General features: G+C 43.2%; 1 protein-coding gene across 13 annotated transcripts in view; it reads right to left on the bottom strand.

Annotated features, from left to right (window-relative positions):
• PRUNE2 (prune homolog 2 with BCH domain) overlaps positions 1-18,859 on the bottom strand; it is a 242,592-nt gene that overhangs the window by 51,574 nt on the left and 172,159 nt on the right. For 3 of the 13 annotated variants that reach the window (XM_070248876.1, XM_070248877.1, XM_070248878.1), the window contains exon 1: positions 5,884-6,040. The exons of 8 other annotated variants lie outside the window; for them this stretch is intronic. In XM_070248876.1, the coding sequence (XP_070104977.1) occupies positions 5,884-5,951 (68 nt within the window). In that variant the 5' untranslated portion in view covers positions 5,952-6,040. Of the gene's footprint in view, positions 1-5,883; positions 6,227-18,859 lie in introns of those variants that run through there. 2 more of the 13 variants (XM_070248875.1, XM_070248874.1) reach the window with 2 other exon arrangements.

The raw sequence follows: 18,859 nt of genomic DNA, 5'->3' as shown, positions 1-18,859 counted from the left end.
ACTGTGAGTCTTCAAGGTGGTCACGGAACTCTCAAATTCAAAACTGAAGTATGGAAGTATGGAGGCCAGTCACCAGTCACGGAACATCAGGATTCCCAGCACGTCTACTGTCACATTACTAAAGTAACTGTTATTAGCTGAATTTTGTTCCCCCAAACTCATATGCTGAAATGCTAACCTTCAGTCCCTCAGAATGTGAGTGTATTTGGAGATAAGATATTTAAAGAGGTAATTAAGGTAAAATGAGGTCGTTAGGGTGGGTGCTAAATCTGCTAAGACTGGTGTCCTTATGAGAAGAGGAAATTCAGACACAGACACACACAGAAGGAAGAGCATGCGAATGCAAAGGGAGAAGGCGGCCATCTCCACACCACGCAGAGAGGCCTCAGAAAAAACCAACCCTGCCGACACCTTGATCTTGGACTTCTAGCCTTCAGCATTGCGAAAAAATAAATGTCTGTTGTTTGAGCCACCTAGCTGCTCCTTTGTTACGGCAGCTCAAACAAATGAATACAGTATCTGATCTCCTTCGCAGGCACACCGAGTTTCAAAGAGGAGGATCTTAGCAGTGGAAGGGGCATATCAGTCCTTCCCTTCATCCCTTCTACCAGAAAGCCCTTCCGCCTCCTGCCTGACAGCTCTAGAAGGAGGGAGAGAAGCCCAAGTTAGGCCCCTCGAGACTGAGAGAAAGAGGCCATCACCTTTACTTACATGTGCCTTACTGCGTAGTATAATCACATTCCATGAAGCTAATTTACTAGACTTGATTAATTTCATACTCTCCTGAGGGACGCGTTCAGTAATCGTACAGCTATGTGAACGTCACAGGGAGAGCTGATTCATTTGGCTGTTTCTTTTACATTGATATGTCTTCATTGTGTACACGTAGACAGCTATTTAGGGAAAGAATGTGCTTATGCTTTTAAATAATTGTTTTTCACAGAATTATAGCATTACATGGGATTCCAAGACTCTGTCTGGTACATTACTCACATTTTCTGGTTACCAGGTCTCTGCTGGTAAATAAAAGTTAGTCCTGAGAAATGAAATTAACAGCCTAAGACCAGTCACATACCTATTAAATTAGTTAAAAACAAGCCTTGAGCTGATAAACTGGCCAGTGCATGAAAAATTTTGGTGAGGGTTGTCATGGGAAATCCAGTCTCAGGCCTTATATCAAGGACATGACCTTTGATTACTGCTGAACTTAGTCTAATGCACAAAGGACACTTCCTCATGGCCAGCCCAGGGTTGGGGCTTTACTCCACCTAAAGCTTTCTTTCTTCCAGTTATCGACAGTGACCTTTCAATAATCTCTAGCTCTCCTCTCATCAACATTTTACCTGTCCTCCTAAGCTACCTCTTGCACAGCTGCTCTCCTGAGGTCACCTTATGTTGGTTTCACTCCTGTTTTATTTTAGGAAGAGCTATTTCTAGAACTTCCAATTTCATAAACCTTTCCTGGGTATTTCTGGGAGTTAGCTGGGCATAGAAAAATTTAATTGCTAAGTGGTAACATGTTTATTTCTCTCGTGGTTCTCTTGCTTCATGAGCAACGAAAGCTTCCCGTTCATGGAAGCTTTATAACTGGGGCTTCCATGATGGGTTTGGACAACACTAAACCCTACTTTTCAAGGGGCTATAGAAAGCTCATGTTCCTTACTGAACTTTTGGACTGGAAGAGACTTGGAAAGTTCTGTCTCCATGCAATGCTACACCTAAACAATTCTGATTATCCACCTAGGGTTTCCAAAGCAGTTTCTCACAAGCTTTGACAGATGTAACTTCTCTAGTACTCACTGGGTGTTTCCCAGGCTACTCTTTCAGGTAGGAGTTCAACAAATGTTTCAGTCCTAGAACCAGATGGAAAGTGTTAAACCAGTCTGGGAGAGGGTGCATTACAACGAGAATGCTTCAGAAACATTCTGCCTTCAGAGAATTTAAAAGCTAGGCCAATGAAGAGGAAAAGACATACACAGGTTCACACAAAATAGCACAGGAGGGGTACAATGCCTGAGAGGTAACCATGGAATTATAGAGACAGGAGTAGTGTGTAGAGAGGATTAACCTGGAAGTCTCTAGATAAGAGGCAGTATTTGGGCTGGACATCACAGACAGGCTGGGGAGGGAGTGGGGCTGGATTACATCTGAGCTCTCCCGTTCCCTTTCTCCCCACTTTGTCCCCAGCCCCCACACCCACTGTCAAGACTCATTCTGTTCTTCTACCCTATGAGTCAGAATCTTCTTGGAGTTCGTCATGGCCAGCATTTGGCCTGATCCTTGCTCTCAAACTGGGAGTTCTCTGTCCTCTCCCTGTAAGATTAGAGACAGCCACTGCCCAGGAGGGAAGAGGATGCCTGGAGGAAAATGTCACCAGCCTCTTCACACCCCTCCCCAATAGGACCCTTCAGTAGATATAGAGGTTTACAGACCTGCACTCTTGGTAACAAAGTAAGTGTAGTCATAGAGACCGTGGGCCAGCCTTGGACCATGACCTAATGCTGACTAACCAGATGAGGATTTAGCTTTCTGCAAGTGCTGCTGCCAAAGTGGCTCTTCCTTGTTCAGATGAGAGAGCTTCCCACTTTCTTCACCTTGCTTATCTAAACTTACATCAAGTGCACCAAGGCTGCAGATGCTCACTCTTGAGGAAGGAAATGATAACCTATCACAGGGCGTGCCAATTCTTCCCCATGCACTTCCCCAGTAGATTATCATCTCCCTCAATTTTCAAGCCCTCAGTCTTTCTCCCGTGTCTGCAATTCTGGAATTGCCTCCCTTCTTTCCATCCTAGGCACAGTTTCAGCCTCTGTCATGTTTCAGGTGCACTACCACCTTCCATCTTCCTCCCATTTCTCGGGTAGCAATGCCAGTCTATTGCCAGTCACAACACTCAGCTTAAAAAACACTGACTTCCCACTGCCTGCACATTTAATACAAACTTCTTTGCTTGACACTCAGGACTCTCCACCATTTAGATCAATCCACCCTTTAGAGTCCCCAAATGCTCTAGCTTTCAGACAAAACGAGCTCCTAGTTTCCCAAGTCTTGCTGATGGTTCTTCTGCCTCTATGGTTCTGGTTTATATTCCTTCTGCTGAAATGCTCATTCCCCCAACTATTGAATCTGCCTTGTCCATGAATCCTGCACTCGCTCCTCTACAATAAAGGGGAAGGAGCAAGATTCTCCCGCCTTGGAGGGCCCAGAGCACTGGGTTACACCTCTTATGGAATGGACTTCACTTTGCCCTTTGCAGGCCATTTGTTTTACCCCCTCCCCCCCCCCCCCCCCCCCACTGAGTGAGAGTGAGGTAAGAGAGACTGCGTCTTAATGATCTTTGTATCACATGCAACCCTAGGGATAGCATCTCCTTCAAAATAAACGCACAAGCTCTGAGAGTGGAGTTCAGTTTCATTTCCCCCAAATTTCTAAGTGTTGTTAAGGAATTAGGAAATGTCACCTTATCCTTAAAATAGAAGAGTGGTAAATTTTTTTGAAGCCCTGAGAAATTTAAATGCATAGACGAGATTTTGCTAAGGGCTTCTCAAAGGCCCTGGGGTGAAAGGAAATAGCGAGAGATCAACAGCTAGGCCCCCCTTGGTTCTGATCTGGCTCGGCCTCTGACCATGTGATCTTGAGTCAATCCCTAACGAGGGCTCATTTTCTTACCTATAAACAAAGAAGTGAGTCAAAATGAATTCTAAGATTTATTTCAGCTTATATTACCTTAGCAGTTGAAATTCAGGATGCAAGAACAATACAGAGAATCAAGCAACTATCAAAATAGCAGGCAAATGGCTTGACCGTGTCCTCAAATGATAAGGGAGCTCAGACAGGGGCCATCCACTCCTGCCTCTTCCACTCCTCTTGCACACCTACCCACCCACACACCACGATTCCTGCCATTATCAATCCAGAAGGAGTGTATCCAAATGTTCTTTGTCAACTCTGAGGCAGTCAAGAAGCCAGGGACCAAATCTGTCCTTCGCTACTTTTCCCTCCCGCCCTTCTCACCCCTCCCCCTTTTCTTCAACTATCCCGTTAACTGGAATTGACAAGAAATAAGAAATCATCCCACATTCAAATACTACTCTGGTAGGAACTTGGTTCAGGTAAAGCCCCTGTCTGCAAAATCTTGGCGAGTTGAAAGGCAAGCAATTCCAGGCCAGCTAAGAAGAAAGAAATAGAAGCTTTTATTTGCTGTAGGTGAACTCAAGCTTTCCTGTTGTAAGCTATATTGTGTACCTAAACCTACTTGCAAACCCCACACCTTGACCTCTAGCTAGCTCGGAAGTATGAAGTCCAAAGGTCAAGGAGTGTTGTGATGCTTTAATAAGAGACAGATCCTTCCCCTAGTACAAAGCCATTCAAGAATGAAAAACCCAATGGAATGGAAATGGAAATTCACTGGGAAGCATCAAAGAGAGCCCTAACCACCGGGAAAAAGTTAATTTGACGTCTTGCTAATAGGAAGGGAATCTGGCTCATTATCCTTAAGCACCCATTAGGCTCCAGACCTTATTTAGGACATCAAGGGTAACTTTGCATTACAAAGCTAAATCTCCTGGGGATGTTTAGCTGCCGCTGACTGTGAATGACAACAGCCTCGTCTTGTTTTCTATTTGTTTGAGTCGCAGAGCAAAGTCCAAGCCTGTTTTAAAGTACAGAGCATTCACCATTCTGAATATGTGTAATTTACTAATAGAGAGGTTTCCATAAAGGCACTTCTTTTCCTCTCAGACAAGAAGTCTCTCTTACGAATTAAGAGAAATTTCGTGGGCCATTTTTTTTAATCACCAGGAAGTTTAACCTAATGATTCCCGATTTTACATTCTGTGAATATTATCAGTTACGATTTTAAGAAAACTCTCATCAGATGAACATTTTGAAACGGACTCATTCAGTGGCAGCTCCCATTTTTCTCTAGAGGAGGGGCTTTGGGCAGTCATCTGGTTAGAAGTGAGCCTGGAAGGTGTGCTCACCTAACAATTTACATACAATCAATACCACATCAACAGTTCAAATAAGAGAAGGAGGGTAGTGTGTAAAGATTAGGTCCCTCTCCCTTAAATCACCACAGGCAGACTCTGATCTCAGGCAGAATCGTACTTGAAATCACTCCTTCTAGGTGGGAGTCTTGTTTTTTGGTCTCCACATGAATTTAACAACCTCTGTATTTCTTGGTTGAAATTGACCAGGTGGTAATTTCTTTTAGTTTCTCATATAACTTAGTTTCTCAGGGAAATACTTATATTCTATAAGTAGCTTATTCTGTCTCTTAATTTTGGAAAGTCAAGAGAGAACAACATAAGCCCATTTTTGAAGATGACCTATTTGTGCAGCTTAGAACTTAGGTAAGATTTAAAGGTTATAAGATTCATTAGAAAAAAAGAGAAATGTATGTTACCAGCTTCAATAACTATTAGCAATAGTATAAAAATAAAAATGCCACTGTACCAGGGCCACTGTGCTTGTCAAATAACCCAAACAGACACTGTAATACCCGTTAGGCAAGAGTCCTAAACAGTTTCCAAACTGTCACTTCCTTTGATTTTCTATCTCTATTTTCATCATAGACATAAGGGAATAAAAAATGTTTACAGCTGTGCAGAGTTTATGTTCCCCAATTACCTGGTTGCCAAGGGCGGGGCAGGGACAGCATAAGGGACCACAAGCCTTTCCAGTAGGAGTTCATACAAATGAAATGCAGCTGCCAGCTGTCACTCGCGAGGGGCTGGGCAGAGCTCCGCATCCTCTCATCCCCCTCCTTCTCCCCCTCCAACTTCCCAGCAGCAATAGACTAGTCTGCGAGAGCAGCACTCTCCATTGCAATCTGTCCTCCCCATACACGATCCTCCTAGAGCCACACCAGGACCCACCTACCTTCTGAGGATGCGAGGAGGCTGGCTACCGGGGGGCAAGAAGGATGCTCCGTTACAGCTCCTCAGCATCTCCCTTCTGGAGCAGTTAACTGGAAATACAGAGTCGCCTCCATTTTCTGGTCACATGATCACTGGCACAGCTAAATAAGGACGATCACCTGCCTCCCAGTTCTCTCCGTGTACTGGCCACCACCGCTGCTCAGACTGGGGGAAGGAGCTGGGGCTGTGCAGTTTCATTCGGGAATATAAAATACTCTTTCACGCAGGTTGTAGAGGCAGAAATGCCCCTTGATTTTTATGTCTGCTCAGAAAAACTGCTGTCACTCCTGCTCCTGAGTGAGACTGGATGTGAATGGGCTCAAAGTATAAGTTGGAAGGAATTTAGTTCCCCTGAAACCTCTTTTCAAAAAAATCGTGTAGCTTCGCAGCATACCCAGTAAGATGGCAGTGTAATTATTTTCATTTCATGGATGATAGTTAAGATCATAATAAAATGGACTATGGAAGCACAGTGGGATACATAAAGGAGTTCAACTGGAGGTTCTAGAGAAAGTGAGGATGTTTGTCCCACATGCACACAGCTTTGGTGATTGGCAGACAGAGGCGTGTGGCCATTAAGCATGTGGACCCTGGAGTCAGAAGACCCGAGTTTGAATCTAACTTCCTCTACTGGTTAGAGAGTTTGGAGCAGTTACTAAACTGGTACCTCAGACTGCCGATTCACAAATGGATAATACTAATAAGGTTACTTTAAAGTAAGATAATCTAAGTAGATATCTTAGAGATTCTGGGTTAAAATAAACTTGCAATAAGTGTTAGCTACTAATACCATTAATTCTAAAAGAGTCAGCAGAAATATTTGATGTAGTTAAGGCAAATGAAGTATGAATGAAAAGTTTACATAATACATTCATTTGTCATAATACATTCATTTTATAGAAAAAAATATATTATCAGACAAATCAAACAAAGACTTCGGATCATAACCAGGCAAAATGTAAATGTCAATGCAAAAAGTAACTATGGGTACCATCCTCGTAACTAGATTGTCAGAAATCCCATGTTACATGAGCTTTTTCTTTTTTTGACATGGTGGGTTGGGATGGGGCTACGATAGTATAGGGGGATAGGGCAGTTTTAGGTAATCTCCAATTGACCTAACTATATAAAATGGGAAAGTGAATTATTCAGCAGAGGACCTGGCCATGGTAAGTCCTTAAGAAACGTTAGCTCCTATTCTTAAAATGAAGGGCATTTCACGTCCTCCCCATGGCTATGGGGGTGGTGGGGAAAGGAGAAGAGGAAGAAGCAAATTTTTATATCTTTATTTAAACTAAAGGACTACAAAATTCTTCAGAATTATGAGTAGTTATGAAATAATGTCTCATGTGCCATCTATCTTTCAGCTATGGAGGAGGCTAGGGTGGGGCCATCAGGAGGGTGTAACTTTGCGGGGTCACTGACTGGCAGAGGTCCAGCAAAAGTGTAAGTGCATTTCCCAAGGCCGAGATGAGCCAAAAGTCATCAGGGGAGAAGAGATGGCTTCAGAGCTGGGTATGTCCTGGGTGCCCAGGACAAAGGCTGAAAATGAGGACCTTGTCTTTGTGAAGTGCTGACTCATTAGAGAGAGTTTCCCTCCTCTGGTGGGAAAGGCAGCAGTTGGAGGATGCCGAAAGAGGACTCATGCTGTAGAACAGACACTGTAACTCGATCTGTCTTTAATATCCGTTTTAAAAGTCAGCAGTCGATAAGGAAAGTGCTTAAATTATTGTCATCAGGGCAATCATAGATACTTTTAAAACATTTATTAAAGTAGCATTTCATTAAACGGGGAAATGTGGAACATCTGTTATCACCAATGGTATTTCCACTTATCTTGCAAGATGTTCTGTCACATTGTGCCCGGGCAAAAGAGCCCTAACTCAGTCAGCTGGGCATTTAAGCAAATGTATTATTTTATTCATCACACTGAAGCAGTTACAAGTATTTTTTAAAAATAAGAATTACTCTTAGATTCTTAAATTCGCTGGGCCAGAATAACTTGGGGGTAGACTTACTGCTACTCTAGATGGAGCAATTATAGAAGGTTTCTCTGGGGAGCCAACAAATGATGGAAATAAACCAGCCATGGCAAGAGAGTTCTAGGCAGAGAGTACAGCTGGCACCAAATTACTAAATTGGAAATGGGTCTCGCATACAAGACTGAGGGCTGATGGAGACAGTGGTCTTAGTGTTCAGAAGTGTAAGCAGCAACTGTGACATGTAAGGCCTTATATGCTATAGTAAAGAATTAGGACTTTATTCCAAAATAAATGAGAAGGCATTGGAGGGTTTTAAGAAGGTGGGTAGTGGTAGGATGATATTTACATTTGAAAGCCTCGCTCAAGCCAGTGAATGAAGAATGGACTATAGGGCCAGGTTGGTAGGATGGATCGATACCGGAGTCTAGTTGAAGGATCCATGTGGGCTGACCAGGGCAGGGCTGCCACGTAAGGTTGGGTGGGTATGTGTGTGCTGGACTGACAGCTTACAGATAAGAAACGGGGCCTTAGGGAGGTAATTATCTTCAGCCAGATCATTATAATAAAGTTGAGAAGGAGGCCACTTGCAATATGGTTAGATGAAAGATCCAGGCCTAACAAACAATTCCAGGCTCCAGTCTCCCTCTTGATCTGGAACTGGAAGTCAGCAGTAGGGAAACATGAATATTATGGTACCCCTTGAACTCGTAGGTCAGTTACGGAGATGCTGGTGGAAATAAATAGTGATTGGTGCCCAGTAGCAAAAGCAGGGACCTCTGAGGTTAAACAGAAAGAACATGAATCATAACAACAAGAAGAAAGCCAGTGTAGCAACATTAATATCAGGTGGAAAAAAGATGAAAACAGAATTTAATAAAGTAGAAAACAAGGAAATAATAGAAAATAAAAATAAAAATGTAAACCAAATTTAGTTCTTAGAAAAAATGAATAAAATGAACCCATCTCTGGAAAGATTGAAAAAGGAAAAAAGAAGACACAAATAAATAACATTAAGAATAAAAAAAGAATGATATAACTACAGATATAGCAGAGATTGAAAAAAATAATAGAGTATATGAACAATTTTATTCTAAAAATTTTGAAAACTTTAAAAATATTTTTTCTAGAAAAATATTAAATAGCAAAGTTGACTCAAGGAAAATTAGGAAACTTGAATAGACCAGTAATCACTAAGAATCAAATTACTAGTAAAAAAATCTATCCCCTCAAATAAGCAAGAGGTGCAGATGGTTTTAAAAATGAGTGCTACATAACTCTCATATATTAGATGAACTCCCGTGGATTATACAAGTTATAAAAAAGAGAGCCAGCCCTGGTGACCTAGTGGTTAAAGTTCGGTGCTCACTACGTGGGGGCCCAGGTTTGCTTCCCAGTCGTGGAACCACACCACTCATCTGTCAGTTGCCATGCTGTGGCAGTGGCTCACATAGAAGAACTAGAACAACTTACAAGTAGGATACACAACCATGCACTGGGGCTTTGGAGAGGGGAAAACAAAAAACAGAAAAAAGAGGGAAGGTTCCCTAGTTTGTTTTTTTAAAGATTGGCACCTGAGCTAACAACTGTTGCCAATCTTCTTTTTATTTTTTATTCTTCTCCCCAAAGCACCCCCCATTACACAGCTGCAGATTCTTGTTGTGGGTGTCTCCAGTTGTGCCATATGGGACGCCGCCTCATTGTGGCCTGAGGAGTGGTGCCATGTCTGGGCCCAGGATGCAAACTGGCCAAACTCCAGGCAGCTGAAGTGGAGCATGAGAACCTAACCACTCAGCCATGGGGCTGGTCGCCCTAGTTTGTTTTATGGTGTCAATATAACTTTGATTCCCAAACCAGACAAGAGCCATACGATGAAGGAAAATTATTGGCCAGTGTCATTCATGAAAATCTAAACGACTTTACAGGGTGGAAGGAAACTAGATACTCTATAAAGTTTTTAAGATTCACTCATTTAAATGACTTTGCTATTCTCCCTTCAATTAATATTTGACTTTAAGTCACAACTTAATGAATATAAATGCTGTTTAAGGCAGTGTGGGATATAAAGATGTATCAACCGTAATCACAGCCTTGAGTGGCTTACATCCGGGTAGTAAGTATAACATGAGGCAGAATGTGAGGAAGACCAGCGTGAGGAGATTCAGGAGAGAGAGGGATTCCTTCTGTTTGATAAGACTGGAGACTGTTTTAGGAAGAAAGAGGCATTTGGTCTGGGGCTTAAGCGAACAGTAGAATTTCAATATGCAGAAAACAGGATCAAGGAGCAGGGAATTAAAAGATACGCTAATAGCAAAGAGGCAAGGGAAATATGAAGCCTCTTCAAGGGAACAGTGGACAGTCCTATGAAGGTTTATACACTTATTTACATTCCCACTTTAAGGCAACGTTGGTAGATATATAAAAATCCACCATCGCATGACTTAGAAATAGCTGAAAAAGAAAAAACGGAATGACAGGACCACAACATGGAGTTAAGACTTAGATAAATACAATAAAATATGTACTCTAGAATTCTATACATTTGATACTGGTGAGTGATAAATTTGGCTGTGAAACGTAAGCTTCCAAGGGGCCAACTCAAAAGGATAAACATGACCAATTACATAAATGTTATTAATTAAAAGCAGTCACATTCCTAAACTAACAGTCAAGATGGAGGTTACACTGGATTTGCTCAAGAGAGCACAGGTATTCTGGTTAAAAAATCATGGTCTCAATAACATCCTTGGCATAGAGATAAGTTCCTTAAGTTTTCCATAAAGGTAAGCCAATGGCACACAATGAAATCTATATAGGACAAAGAAACTCTATGTTATCCTCTGCAACATGGTACAGTACATAGTTCTCTGCTGGGCTGGGCTTAATCCAGGGCAGATTGTGGAACATGTAAAGGAACATATGCGTTACATATTTTCACTCAGTCTTCCATAAATTATGATCCAGAGTTGATCAACATTTTGAAATAGTTTATGGGAATGAATAGAAAATAGTAATAACAATAGAAAAATAATAGAAAAATAATAATAATAAAAAAACTCTCTTATGTTGATTTCAAAGAAGCCACAACCCTTAACCAACAGTTAAAATGGAGGGAAGGCAGCATTCTAATCCTCCATTGGTACAGCTTGGATTTCTACAAAGGGTGACCCAATCCTGGCGTGACTGTTTGATAGCCTTTGTTCTAAAAGAACTCACGCAGATCTTGGAAACAGATCCCCCAATGCACTGGAGGAAGGGTTAACTAATCCCGCACGTTAATATATCTCAGCACATTTTTCAGAAGCTGAGGTTGCACCACTCTCCAACTAAGGCAACTGTGCTGAATAATCTCTGTTTGGTTCTTCAGGTCCATTCTCCTACTTTCTCCACCTTGCTCTGCCCCAGGAAGCTCCCTCTTCCTCTGACTTCCACTTGGTTTTGACAAATCAGGGCACCTGGTAGGAGGTCAGAGGAAAGAGAGAGGCAAGGATATGCCCTCACCTGGCTCCCTCCCTGTGGGAATGCCTCAGGCTGGCTGTGTCACTCAACAGTAGGTCACTGCTCCTCTCAGATTGGTCCTTTCGACCTGAAATTCTTTTTCTGGGTTCTGGCAATCACCCCCTCCCTTTATCCCTGAGGCCTAGGAATGATAACAGCTGTACTGTTCACTACTCCTGGGTCATGGCGAAATTCCTTTTGAGTTCTTCACACTTTGCCTCCGTTTTTGTAAACACTCCCTTTATTAAATATTTCTCAGATCATCTATATTTCAACGTGTCATCTCTTTCCTAATGGGTCCCTGATACACTAACATATCCAGCTTTTGAAAGCATCCTACTTATCTTCCTCAAATACCATCGATTTTCATGGAGATCCTTCTTTCTGACATTAGTTTTGACATTTAGCTATTCCAGCCAGAGGAGCACCTTGGACTTTTCCTCTAACTGGAAGCCAACACAATGCAAAACGGCTCTTCTGTGGGTGTTCCTCCCACGGGACAGCTGAGTTGTATCACCTCATCTTGGCACCCGTGGCTTTCTCTCGCTGTAAAATCCCTCACCACAAAATTTCACAACTGTAAATATTTGGAAAACTTAAATGCACATCGAGGGGCTTTGATTCTCTCACCTCCGTCTGGCCTCTGGCCACTCAAGTTGGCCCCACACATCACAGACGGAGCAGCCCACGGACACGGCAGCAGCCGTCTCAGATTTGCTGTGGTGGGAAAGATGTGTTCAGATGTGATAAGAGCTCACTAGATCACGTGACAGGGCAAAGCGTCAGAGGTGTTCTGGCTCAGTTATTCTCCAAATATCTCTTTGGGAACTTTGGCTATTAAACTTGATGTGCCTTTCAATGGGACAGTGGGAGAATAGGAATAAACACAACTCATAGAAGTTAAAAAAAATGATTGCTTTGGTCTCTGTGTCGTATTGACAAGCACTGGGTTGGAAGAGAGAAGACTTAAGTTCAGATCCCAACTTTACCACTTTTTCTTATTTCTCGATGACATTAAACAGCTCACCTACTGAGTTAGTTCGTTCGTCTATGCAACAGGGATAATTAAACTTGCCCTGCCTATCGCAAATGGCGATTGGGTGGACCAAAGAAAAGAACATATTTGTCTCTCCACAGGCACTTACTGGAAGTCTGGGCAGGGCTGGCTGGACGTGCAGAGGTGGCCGGGGTCGGGGTGAGATGGGGGAGGAGATAGAAAAAGAAGGAGACTAAGGAAGGCCTGAATTAAAGTGCAAATTTAAAGAACTTTCAATAGGACTTAATTATCACCACGGACTCACCAAATATAACACACCAAATGATCAAATATAATCACAAAAATAAATGAACACAGAGTCAGTGCCAAGTTTGGTCTTCCAGGTTTGGTTCAGCACAAAGCCAAAAAAGAGTGAATAAACAAGGGCATGTTGTCCTTTATAGAGGATCAACTTAGCTCCGAGAAAGGGCAAATGCTGGGACCTGGGGTAGAGCCCATCCAAACAGTAAGCCTCAGAGGGCAGTCTGTGCTCACAGAGCCTGACTCCCTTGAGAGCCCAAACGTATCATTACCCAACCCTGAGAGAGAGTCGACGGATTACTTCTTTACCTGGTTTTCATTTCAACATTCTCATGGGTATAAGGCCCAATGTACTAACTCCCCAACCATTAGTCAGAGTCAGAAAAGGCCTGATTTCAGAAGGTCTCATGAAAAACATAAAAAGATCTAATGGTGTTACAGGAGGAAAGGCAAAGTCTTGTTTTTTGTTGTTGTTTTTTGGTTTTTGTGAGGAAGATTGGCCCTGAGTTAACATCTGTTGCCAGTCTTCCTCTTTTCACTTGAGGAATATGGTCCCTGAGCTAACATCTGTGCCAATCTTCCTCTGCTTTGTATGTGGGACCCGCCACAGACTGGTTTGATAAGCGGTACGTAGGTCCATGCCCAGGATCTAAACCTGTGAACCCTGGGCCAGTGAAGTGGAGTGTGCAAACTTAACCACTACGCCACCGGGCCAGCCCCCAAAGTCTTTTCTATAGTCTTGTTGGACAGGAAAAAGACCCAAAATAACTAATATAAAAAGAAAAAGATGCATAGATATCACCATAAGAAGGAGGTCATGTGGAATATGAAATATATTGTGTTTGAAGGTCATTTTTATTTTAGAGAGTACCAAATAACTCACCTCACAGAGCTAAGAGGCAAGATATAGTGCCACAAATATAAGGATCAGGTTACTTCCAAATACTCCATTTCAAAAGTATATGTGGGGGCTGGCCCAGTGGCACAGCAGATAAGTTTGCATGTTCCACTTCAGCGGCCCAGGGTTCGTCAGTTCGGATCCCAGGCATGGACCTATGCACCACTTACCAAGCCATGCTGTGGGAGGCATCCCACATAAAAAGTAGAGGAAGATGGGCATGGATGTTAGCTCAGGGCCAGTCTTCCTCAGCAAAAAGAGGAGGATTGGTGGCACATGTTAGCTCAGAGTTAATCTTCCTCAAAAAAAAAAAAAAAAGAAAAAGAAAAAAGTATATGTGACCTGTCCCCCACTGCTGCATGAATCTCCAAAAGATTGGATAAGTACTGCCCATTTTCTTAGTCCTCTTGGAAATTATTTCCTTTTACCACCCTGCACGGCTATTTCCTTGTCCCACAACTATAGAAAGCCAATACATCTGTACACCAATGGCCCCATTTTTATGTAATTCACATGGTGACTTTACAAAGGGTAAGCGTTTGATGCTTGCTTAGCATTTAGTTCAGGCTTTTGAATCTAACCTATGATGGTTAATGTTGCCTGTTGAGTTGGCTAGGCTCTGGTGCCCAGTTATTTGGTCAAACACCAGTCCAGACGTTGCTGTGGAGGTATTTTTTAAATGTGATTAACACTGAAATCAGCAGACTTTGAGTAAGGTAGATTACCCTCCAGAGTGTGGGTGGGCTTCATCCAATCAGTTGATGGCCTTAAGAGCAAAGTCTGAAGTTTCCCGAAGGACTTCTCAAGACAGCAACACAGAGACTCTGCCTGAGTGTCCAGCCTGCGGTCCTGTGGAATTCGGACTCAAGACTGCAGCAACTTTTGCCTGAGTTTCCAGCCTGCTGGGTTGGCCTACAGATTCCAGATTTGCCAGCCCCTAAAATTGTGTAAGCCTGATGAGGATCAAGTCCGCCCCAGGGAGAGAAGCCCACAGTGTCCTCACCTACATACCGATCTCTATCATCCTCCCGGAAGCACAGGCCGTCCTGAACTCATCCGACCTGATTCTTATCCAAAGTTACAGGACCACCCGATAACCAGACCCCACATGCACTGCTACCATTTTAACGATTTTTTCATGATCTTTCCTTTGCCTCGTAAAGAAATAACTCACATACCTATGCCTTATAAATTTAGCCCCTTCTCAACCCATTGCAGCTCTTCACCGCCCGTGGGTCCTGTCCCCATGCCAGCAGCTCTTACTGCCCATAGGTCCTGTCCCCGTGCTACTCCATGCTATTCTCTGAATAAAGGAGCACTACTGCCAGACCTTGAGAGTCCAGGAAATCTTTCTTTTGACTCCTTGGCTCACTGAGCCCACATCAAGCCAGTTCTAATTCCTTAAAACAATGTTTCTCTCTCTCTCTCTCCATCCTATTGCTCCTATTGGTTTGGTTAATCTGGAGAACCCTGACTAGTACATAATCAAATTACCCTTTCTTCACACAACCTCCTTGTACCCACACATTCTTTAAAACAAACATCTAAATGGTTCTTCATTTCACAAACAGTTGTGTGCTGCAGATTACGCTGCAGATGTTCTCTGACCGACAGGAGGATCAGGCATTTCTATCACTGGCTGGGGTATCGGTGTGTGATCCCGAGCTGGCAGGGTCTATAGCTGGAGGATGATCAAAGTGTTGGCAAAAGTCTCTGGAAAGATTGATCCTAAGGAACTAGAACAGAGTGCTGAAGACCTCGAGGGACAGCGTTCATCTCCCAGCACTCATAACAAGTTTTGTTAACAAGAATCACTAGGTAGAATACAAGGAGAGAAGGCATCTTTCTTCTGTTTTCTCCAGGTTTTGAATATGTGCCTTACTGTTCTCAGAACAGTGTGGGAGCTGACGGGCGTGCGGCAGCTGAGGGTGAGACAGGAACCAGCCTAACGAGACAGGGTCTTCTGTGGGGCCCCTGGCCTAAGAAGATGAGGCCCCTAACCAATCGGCAGGCTAGGAGAATCAGATAGAGCCTACCAAGATCCATATTCTGCAGCCTCTGGACTTTCCTGGGCTTATGCATGTGCCCAAGCACTCAGAAGTCCACTGAAGGTGACCCTAGCCCTATTTAGCAAAGTAAACATTACACCCAAGGGTGGAGAGCCAGCATGCTAATGATGCATGCAACACAGGTGGTGGCATGTCAAACAACAGCACAGGCTCAAGCACAGCCCCACCGCTCCATGCCATGACACGGCCCTCCTCCCTAGCCTTTCCCTAATAAAAGTCCCACAGTCCCGCTCCCTAACGAGCCGGTCACCTGCCCCTTTCCTTTCGAAGCACCGGCTCCCTTGTGCCTCTCCTGTGCACAAGCTAGTAAACTTTTACCTTCCTACTCCCGTTTGTTGTCTCTTTTGATTTCCATCCTGGGGGACAATAAGAACCCAATGTTTTGGTAACGAGGGGAGGACAAGAAGCCGATTTGTAGCTGGAGTGGCATATTGCATATACTATCAGCCTTCTTCTATTTATGAAGACCACATTTTAATTTGTTTTTCAGAATAGTCTTGATTTGGGGTATTCTGTCCTATGATGAGATTTTGTGTCAGAAGATGTTTCCAGGTTTTCGGTTGGGAAAATACGGCTATCTTATCACACTGCTTCTGTGATTACCTTCCTGTCTCCACGATTTCCTTTGTCTTGTTCTTCCCAGTTGATTTGACTGCCTCTCACCCTCTTCTCTGCCTTTCCAGAGTATGACCTTCCATAAACACCCATCTCTAACTGTACCTCTCTGGGCCGAAGTATGACTTTCATGGGCCTTAGAAACTTTTGCCTTCATGGGTCCCTTCTTTCATTAAAAAAAAATATGATAATTTATTTTACAACTGCATTGGTAGAAAGACAAATCTAATCCACACAAAAGTATAATTATTTTTTCTTTTGATTTTAAAAGAAATTTAAACCCTCTCATGGGCCCCTTAGAATACCATGTGCCCTGAGCACTCTGCCTCCGGAGCCTGGGGGATCATAAGCCATGCCTGGTTCTCCCCGATAAAAGTGCCCTCCTCCGATGCCTCTCTTCCTAACTTAGTAACATTAACACACACTCTGGATGCAGCGAGACTCGAATTCAAATCCTAGCTTCTTCACTTTCTAACTATAAGCCAGAACAAGTGGTTCAAGCTATCTGAACAGTTTCCTCTCCTGTGTAATTCTTACCTCATACAGTTGCCATGGTAACGTGAGATAGTGCATGTACAGTGCTTCTACCGGGTCCAAGGCAAATGCTCCTAATTAGTAACTATTTATTTTTAAATAAACATCTCTCATTAACGATCTTAATTTAAATATTACACTACTATCTACCTTTTCACTTACGTCTCACTCCCCTATTAAACTGTAAACTCCTAGTGGGCTGGGAGTAAGCGTTACACCAGTGGTTCTCAAACTTAAGTGTGCATCAGAATCACCTGGAGGAAGTGTTCAAGCACAGAAGGCTGGTCCCCATCCCGAGTTCTTGATTCAGGAGGTCTGGGGTGGGGCTGGTAATTTGCATGGCTAATCAGTGCCCAGGTGATGCTGAGGCTGCTGGTCTTAGAAGCCCACTTAGAGAATCACAACCGTGCATCCTCCCAAAATCTAGCATGGAGGGAAACTTGCAAATTCATTTAGGGTCAATTATTTATGCAAAACATAATACAAATGCCAGCGGGAAAATCTACCCCTCTCCCTGTGTTGTGAGGAAAATTTCCATTACTTCGGGGGCTGAGCAGAAAGGGATGAGTGGAGAAATCTCATTGAAAGCAAAGAGGTGAGTGGCACAGTTGAACACTATCATCTGTTGGGTTTCAGGGGCATGTGCAAAATGCAGACAAGAAGCCAAACAACAGCTCAGCCACTCAAGGCCGCCTGAGTTCTCAGCTCAATCCATAACAATGCCAGCAGGACTGCGGGGACCCACCCGTCACTCTCTTTCTGATAACGGATCTGGGGTCTCTCTGGAAGGAAATAGCTTGACAGGAAGAAAGAAAGATTAGGCCAACTGAAAATGTCTGAATTTATGAAGCTGCCCTTGAATATGGTACAGCTTTTAACTCTTTATGGCACTTTACTAACCCTCCATATACCCCTGCTGTGCTTTCTGTTTTCTCTGTTCTTTTCATCAAGAAATGTAATTTGAAGATGCCACAGCTCTCCTGGACACATTCTATTTACACACAGATTAAGTCCCCAGGATTTAATATTGAAGGAAGTCTTGAGATCCTCCGGCTTAACCCATTAATTTTATGGATGAGGAAACTTAAGTACAGGGTTAATCCTAAAACACATAACCAGTAATGGCAGAGCCGGGCTGGAATTCAGATTCCTGACTCACAGTGGGTATATGGTGTGTATAGTCCTTTATACTCCCAAAGCGAACAGGAAAGAGAGATCTTTTCTCCACTACATTTTAAAGACGAAACATGATTTTCCCCTTTACTTGAGTTGCTTTTTACAATTTGCCTTCTTGCCCCCAGAAGCAGCAGGGCTTTATCAGGGGAAATTGAAGAGAAATGAACAACCCTAAGGAGTTTCCATAGGCCCAGAAAGCTTGAGGACAGGGATGACATCCCATTCCTTGCTATATGCCCACTGGCCACCCAGAAACTCAGCACAGAGCAGATTCTCAGACACCATATGGTGAGTGAATGAATGAATGAATGATCGAACCACTGGTTTCATGGCCAGTTTTTCAGCCAATTAGGGAATGAATGTTTCACACTAAGATTTGGAGTCTGCTGTGGAGTCTCCTTATTCTTACTTGTAAGTTAGGTGCTTACATAAAACCACAGTTGCCTTTTCTGTGTGATGGGCAGTGTGTCTGCTAGAAAAGCAGAGGCTGTGGAGGTGGGAAACTTTGAATCCCAGAGTGTCCACTCTGGTTACTTAATTCAAGGCAAGTTATAGAACCTCTCTGAGCCTCAAGTGCCCTCCTCTCAGTAGGTGTAAAATAAAGATAATAATGCCTGCCGCTTCAGGATTGTTGTAAGGATTAAATGAGATAACGGGTACAAACTGCCTTGCACCACCAATAAATCTTCATGCTCTCCCTTCTCTGGTTCCAATGGCCTGTTAAAGAGTAATACAGGCATTGAGTAGGCAGAGGAGTTGGGAGGGTAAGTACAAGACTGGCTGGAAATCAAAGGGGCTTTTTTGGCTCAAAATATACACAAATCATCCTCATCATCATTATGGTTACCTAGCAGCTGCTTTTACTGATGCTA

This window comes from Equus caballus, chromosome 23 (assembly GCF_041296265.1).
Source record: "Equus caballus isolate H_3958 breed thoroughbred chromosome 23, TB-T2T, whole genome shotgun sequence".
Lineage (NCBI taxonomy): Eukaryota > Metazoa > Chordata > Mammalia > Perissodactyla > Equidae > Equus > Equus caballus.
This window is presented reverse-complemented; position numbering and strand designations above follow the sequence as displayed.